Raw genomic sequence first — 6,835 nt, 5'->3', positions numbered from 1 at the left:
CCCCGCCCGGAGCTCCCCGGGCCGCCGCCGCTGCGCACGCGCGGGGCCTCTTCCGCCACCACCGCCAACGCGACACCGGAAGCCGCAGGCGCAGCCAGCCGAGTGCCGATGGCGCCAGGTGCGGCCAGCCGAGTGCCGATGGCGCCAGGCGGGGAAATCGAGCCTGCCAGCGGGAGCAGACAGCCTCAATCGAGTGCCTATCGGGGGAGGAGGGCAACACCAGTATCGCCCAGTACTCGCCCCACCAGCCCCAGTGCACCCAGACCCCGCTAACCACCAGTCCTCCCCGTAACCCCCCAGAACACCCAATCCCCCAGTAACCCCTAGTCCTCCCAGTAGCTCACCAGTGCATCCAGTCCCCATCCCAGCCCCCAGTGACCCCCAGTCCCCCCAGTAACCCCCCAGAGCATCCAGTCCTTCAGTGACCCCCAGTCCTCCCAGTAACCCCCAGTCCTCCCAGTAACCCCCCAATGCACCCAGTCCTCCCAGTAACCAAACCCCCAACCCTCCCAATAACCCCCCAGTGCACTCGGTCCACCAGTAACTCCCAGTCCTCCCAGTAACCCCCCAGAGCACCCAGTCCCCATCTCAGCTTCCCAAGTACCCACCAGACCCCCCCAGTAATCCAGGGTCCCCCAGTATTCCCCAGTGCCCCCAGTACCCCAGTCCCTCCAGTAATCCCCAGTCCCCCAGTAACTCCACGTACCTCCCAGTCCCCCTAGGCCCCATCTCCCAAATGCCTCCAGTGCACCCAGTAACACCCAACCCGCCCCCGATAATCCCCAGTGCACCCAGTCCCCAACCCAGTTTCCCCAGTAACCCCCAGTGCCCCCAATAACCCCCATAATACAGGAGACCCAGTGCCCCCCAGTGCACCCATTGCCCCCAGTGGGACCAGTACCCTCAGCAGATCCCAGTGCCCCCAGCAGATCCCAGTGCCCCCAGTGGGACCCGTGCCTCCAGTGGGACCAGTCACACCAGTGCCCCCAGTGGGACCAGTGTCCCCAGCAGCGGGCTCAGTGCCACCAGCCCCGCGCAGGACACGTGTCACACACCCCCACCCCGGGCTCATCAGGGCTAATCCCGGGGCTTAATGGCTTTTGCTGATAGGAGCGAGGCCACTGTCACCGTCACCGGGGGGAGCACACGGGGCCACCAGCCGGGCCCGGGGGAGCTGGCACCCGGCCCGTGTCCCTGCGTCCCTGGCCCCCCCCAGGGCAGGGGGACAAGGACCGCCAGCATCGGGGACATGGGGATGGCACAGAGCAAGAGGGTGAGTGGTGGCAGCTGGCTAGGACACCCCCGGGGGATGGGGACAGCCCTGAGCCCTGAGCTGGGGGGTGGGAGGGGATAATGGGGCTCCCCGGGGGACAGGGACAACCCCGAGCCCTGGGCTGGGGGCTGGGAGGGGAAAACAGGGGCCACCCTCAGTTGTCCCCAGGGCAAATGTCTGGCTGTCCCCATTGCCACCCCTGGCATTCAGCCTGGGGACCCCTCGCCATCCTTAGGTTCCAGAGTTAACGTGAAAACATCCGTTCTCCTCTCCCTCCCTTGCCCCCAGGGGGGAGGGACACTGGGGGCAGGGGGGTGTGACGCCATCCCCGTGGGTGACAGCTGTGGAGGGACAGAGGATGTCCAACCCCGGAGAACCCATGGCTGTGCCCCCTCCTGTGCTGGGGGAGATGGGGGTGACAAGCAGGGACCTGGCAACTGGGGAGGACCTGGAGCCAGGGACCAGCTGAGTGTCCCCTGTCTGACCCCGCTCTTTGCCTTTCCCAGGGTGACAACAAAGCCCTGAGGAGCAGCGCGGTGCCAGGTGGGTGCTGCTGGCACTGGGGCACGGGGCTGTGGGACCAGGGGAAATGGGGACCCCAAGGGTGATGGGGACCTGGGGGTGGTGGGGACCTGGGGAGCGATGGGGACTCCAAGGGTGATGGGGACCTGGGGGTGGTGGGGACCTGGGGAGCGATGGGGACCCCAAGGGTGATGGGGACATGGGGGGTGATGGGGACCTGGGAAGCGATGGAGACCCCAAGGGTGATGGGGACCTGGGGGTGGTGGGGACCTGGGGAGCGATGGGGACCCCAAGGGTGATGGGGACATGGGGGGTGATGGGGACCTGGGGAGCGATGGAGACCCCAAGGGTGATGGGGACCTCGGGGTGATGGGGACCTGGGGGGTGATGGGGACCTGGGGGGAAGTGGAGCCCCCAAGGGTGATGGGGACCTGCAGGGCAATGAGGGCACCAGGCACAATGGGGACCCTGGAGGCAACGGGGACCCCAAGGGGTAATGGGGACCCTGAGGCATGATGGACACTCCAGGGGTGATGGGGACCCCAGGGACAACGGGGACCCCAAGGGTGATGGGCACTCAATGGGTGGTGGGGACCTCAGGGATAATGAGGGCCTCAAGGGATGACGGGGACCCCAAGGGGTGATGGGAGGACATGGGGACCATAGGGTGGCCTGGGGGTAGGGACAGGGACACTTGGGCACAGGGATCCTGGAGGGCACCAGGTGCTGGGGGACAGCATGTGGGGACCCCTGGGGCTGGGGGACATCGGGGCTGGTGTCTGGGATCTCACCCTGTGCTGGCATGTGGCTCTGGAGAGGGAGCTGGGCAGGGTCACCTCATCCCCTGGTGACCCTATCCCAGGTTGTCCCATCCCTCACGGTCACCCCATACCTCAATGACCCTGTCCCCTGGTGACCCTTTCCCACTGGTGACCACAGCTGTCCTGGTGACCTCAGCCCATAGTGATCCCATGTCCCTGGTGACCCCATGCCCTTGGTGACCCCATCCCATGGTGACCCCATCCCATGGTGACCCATGCCCCTGGTGACCCCATCCCATGGTGACCCCACCCCATGGTGACCCATACGCCTGGTGACCCCATCCCATGGTGACCCCACACCTCTGATGACCCCATCCTCTGATGACCCCATGCCCCTGGTGACCCCATCCCCCAGTGACCTTATCCCATGGTGACCCCCGCTACCCCTCCAGAGGGTGACAGGAGTGATGTCCTCTCCCTGGACATGGCCACCGATGGCCACGAGGGCCTCATCCAGCCCAAGAAGGTGCCAAACCCAATCCGTGAGTCCCGGAGCCACCGGGAGATGCACCGGGAGCTGCTCTTCAGCCACAGCAGGTGACCGGGGATGGGACCCAGGGCGTGGGGACAGTGTGGTTCCCAGCTGGGTGGCCAGGTGGGAGTGGCCCTGTTAAAGTCTGTGTGTCTGTCCCTGCAGGGGTCTCCTGCCCCGCCACAGGCCCGAGCTCCCGCGAGTTCTAGAGAGCCGGCGGCTGAGGCAGCTGAGGGAGGAGCTGCAGGGACCCCCCTCCGATCTGGAGCAGCAGCTGAGGAAACGCCACCAGAGGCTTGAGGAGGTCTGTGCCATCCCTCTGTCCCCCGTCTGTCTGTCCCAGCCCTCCATCCCTCCATCCATCCCAACCCTCCTGCCTTCAGCTCACCATTCTCCATCCATCCATATGTCCATCCACCCTTCCATCCACCCTTCCATCCATCCATCCATCCATCCATCCATCCATCCATCCATTCTCCCATCTATCCCTCCCTCCCTTCATCCATCCATCCATCATCCCTCCCTCCCTTCCTTCCTCCATCCATCCATCCATCCCTCCCTCCCTCCATCCATCCCTCCATCCATCCATCCATCCATCATCCATCCTCCCATCCCTCCATCCGTCCACCCAACCTCTTCAGCCCCCATCCATTCCATGTTGCCCACAGATTTGGGGAGTGGTTAAGGGAGGTCTCACCATGGGGACAATTGGGAGAGGCCAGGTCATGGGCGCAGCTGGGTGTTGGGACGGTTGGGTTGAGGAACGGCCAGGGGAGACTGGACTTGGAGGGGGTGGCCGAGGGAGGCTGTGTTGGAGGAATGGGTCAAGGGATGGTCAAGGATGGCCAGGTCATGGGGACAGCTGATGGAGACTGGATTGATGGGACACCCAGGTCAAGAGATGGCCCAGGTCATGGGGGCAGCTGGGTCATGGCCAGGCTGTTGGGACAGTTGGGTTGAGGAACGGCCAGGGGAGGTTGGATTTGGTGGGTCGCCGAGGGAGGCTGTGTTGGAGGCATGGGTCAAGAGATGGTCAAGGGCAGCCAGGTCATGGGAACAGCTGATGGAGAGTGGGTTGATGGGACACCCAGGTCAAGAGATGGCTGGGCCATGGGAATGACTGATGGAGCCTTGTTTGATGGGACAGCCAAGTCAGGAGATGTCCAGGACGTGAGGATGGCTGATGGAGCGTGGGTTGATGGGCCACCCAGGCCAGGAAATGGTCAGGCCTTGGGGACAGTTGGTGGCACCCTGGTTGATGGGCCACCTGGCCAGGAAATGGTCAGGCCTTGGGGACAGTTGGTGGCACCCTGGTTGATGGGCCACCTGGCCAGGAAATGGTCAGGCCATGGGGACAGTTGATGGTGCCTGGGTTGATGGGACACCCTGGTCAGGTGATGGCTGGGTTGTGGAGACAGTGGGGACACGCTGGTCAGGAGATGGCTGGGTCGTGGGGAGAGCTGAGGGAGCCTGCACCGGGACCCATGGCCGCCCCTCCTGGTCCCCACCCACCACAGCACGAGCGGGAGGTGGCAGCGGGGCCGGACCCAGCCCCTCGCCCTGAGTTCCTGCTGGTGAGGGACAGCCTGAGGAAGATGAAGCTGGTGGAGCCGGGCGCCCGGCAGACGTGAGCAGGAGCCGGGGCCCCCGGCACATCCCGGTGCTGGCACCGGCGCTGTCATTCTGGGAGAGCTCGTGGTCGGGGGTGGTGGCGGGTACTGCCACCTCGGTGTCCCCAAGGCGGTGAGAACCAACGTGCCCGGTGTTGGAATGAGCTGGCAGAGACGAGGCAGCGCCGGGGGCGGCGTGGGAATGTGGCGGGCAACAGTCTCACCCCGACCTGCACCTGCTCTGGCTGGAAACAACCACCAAAAATCTAAGAAAATAAAGGTTTTTCATCTGGTTTCCTTGATATAAATGTGACGGGGACGGGGACGGGGTGGCATTGGCTTGGGTTGGGGACGGAGGGTGGCCACGGTGGGAGGGCGTCAGGGCGGGCTGGTGGCCGGTGGCTCGGTTCGGTGCCGGTCCCACCAGCCCAGAGGCAGGTTGGTGTTCACCCAAGGCCTTCAGCCATCACCTGGTGGCACGGAGCCTTCCTCCACCCCCTGGTTCTTCCTCTCCCCGCTCCTTTTTTGGGGGTTTCTTTCTTCTCGGCGTGTTTTTATTTTTCTGTTTCCAAAATTAAACGCGCTTCCCCTCCTGCCCCTTCCACCCCGCAGCCCTTGCCCCGTTGGAAAGGAAGTGTGAGACGCTGTTTTTGAGCAAAACTCAGATCAACAACCCAACCGCCAGCACCGCCCTGGCCACCAGGGAGGGCACCGGGCCACCCCCATGGCACCCGAGGAGCTCGCCGGCTCCGCCGACTACGATTACCCACCGGTGGCCAACGTGACGGGGAATGGGGAGGTCTTCTCCGGGTGGGAGGTCTTCTTCACCACCGTCTTCATCCCCGTCCTCTACTCCTTCATCTTCCTCCTCGGCCTCGCGGGGAACCTCTTCGTCATCGTGCTGATGGCCAAGAAGAGGCGGGGCAAGAGGATGGTGGACACCTTCGTGCTGAACCTGGCGGTGGCCGATGTCGTCTTCATCTTCACCTTGCCCCTCTGGGTGGTGGCGGGGGCGCGGGGCAACCGCTGGCCACTGGGCGAAGGGCTCTGCAAGGTGAGCAGCTACGTCATCGCCGTCAACCGCTGCTCCAGCATCCTCTTCCTCACCGCCCTCAGCGTGGAGCGCTACCTGGTCATCAGGAAGGTGCTGGACACCAAGATGACGGGTTCCCAGAAGCACGTCCATGTCACCTGCAGCATCATCTGGGTGGCATCCCTCCTCTTGGGCACCCCATCCTTGGTGTACCGCCGGCTGGACGGGGACGACTGCTGGGACAAAGATGGAGAGGACTTCAGCCTGGCCATGGTCTTCCTCACCTTTCTCCTGCCCTTGGGGGTCATCTCCTTCTGCTACTGCTCCATCTACTGCCAGCTCCAGCGCCACGTCCGGCTGGGCAGGGGCGTCCGGCGTTCCCACCGCGCCATCGTCACCATCGTGGCAGCCTTCCTCTGCTCCTGGTTGCCCCTCAACGCCTGCAAGGTCCTGCTCTTCTTCCTCGCCAAGGGGACGCTGGCCCTGTCCCAGGGGCAGGAGGTAGCCCTCAGGTGGGTGGTAGCCGCCAGCACCTGCCTGGCCTTTGTTAACAGCTGCGTCAATCCCCTTGTCTACGCCCTGATGGACGGACGCTGCCGTCCCCGATGTCCCTTCGGTCCCCGCGCCCCGGGGACGGGTCCCGGTGTGGCTGTCACCTCCTCCACCACCGACTCCAGCTTCCCCTTTGGTGGCCGTACCCAGACCAAGCACCGGGGGTCCCGCAGGGCCACCCCGGGGTGAGTGTCCCCCCCACCACTTCACCCCAGCATCCCCAGGTGCCACCGCTGTCCCCGCTGACGCCCCCCCAGGATCGAACCCCTCCACCCCATCGCCCCCCCCCTCTCCCTCCCCGAGTTGCTCTTTGTAAGGAACGGCTTCGGGAGCAGGAACCTGCTTTTAATCCCAATTAATACAAATTTACCCTTATCGCTAATGATATATTTTAGTCTTTGAGCTGTTTTTTCCACCCGTGGGGGGGACGGGGGAGGGACGGGGGGGGGGACAAGCTCGATGCCACCAGCTCTGCCTGACGCGGAGACATGCTGAGAAAAAAAAACCTTTTTCCTCCAAATCCTCCTTCTTTTTCTGCAAATCTGCCCTTTT

General features: G+C 64.2%; 2 protein-coding genes across 2 annotated transcripts; both read left to right on the top strand.

Moving 5' to 3' along the window:
- The first annotated feature begins 1,249 nt into the window (after nucleotides 1-1,249).
- LOC141478182 (protein FAM107B-like) lies at nucleotides 1,250-4,719 on the top strand. Its single transcript, XM_074167298.1, has 5 exons — nucleotides 1,250-1,273; nucleotides 1,780-1,816; nucleotides 3,009-3,153; nucleotides 3,254-3,392; nucleotides 4,606-4,719. The coding sequence occupies exons 1-5, from the start codon at nucleotides 1,250-1,252 to the stop codon at nucleotides 4,717-4,719; spliced, it is 459 nt and encodes a 152-aa protein (XP_074023399.1).
- A 703-nt stretch (nucleotides 4,720-5,422) lies between these two features.
- LOC141478180 (probable G-protein coupled receptor 25) lies at nucleotides 5,423-6,472 on the top strand. The gene has a single exon (XM_074167295.1). The coding sequence runs from the start codon at nucleotides 5,423-5,425 to the stop codon at nucleotides 6,470-6,472; it is 1,050 nt and encodes a 349-aa protein (XP_074023396.1).
- Nucleotides 6,473-6,835: the final 363 nt, after the last annotated feature.

Source organism: Numenius arquata, unplaced genomic scaffold, assembly GCF_964106895.1.
Source record: "Numenius arquata unplaced genomic scaffold, bNumArq3.hap1.1 HAP1_SCAFFOLD_1249, whole genome shotgun sequence".
Taxonomy (NCBI): Eukaryota; Metazoa; Chordata; class Aves; order Charadriiformes; family Scolopacidae; genus Numenius; species Numenius arquata.
Note: the sequence above shows the minus strand (reverse complement) of the source record. Positions and strands in the feature narration are given on the sequence as shown.

Bases quoted from the DNA above. Each gene is read 5' to 3' on its own strand.
- LOC141478182 (XM_074167298.1), top strand. From the start codon at position 1,250: ATGGGGATGGCACAGAGCAAGAGG. The intron at 1,274-1,779 runs GTGAGTGGTGGC...TGCCTTTCCCAG, and splicing joins GGATGGCACAGAGCAAGAGG to GGTGACAACAAAGCCCTGAG. The intron at 3,154-3,253 runs GTGACCGGGGAT...CTGTCCCTGCAG, and splicing joins CTGCTCTTCAGCCACAGCAG to GGGTCTCCTGCCCCGCCACA.
- LOC141478180 (XM_074167295.1), top strand. From the start codon at position 5,423: ATGGCACCCGAGGAGCTCGCCGGCTCCGCCGACTACGATTACCCACCG.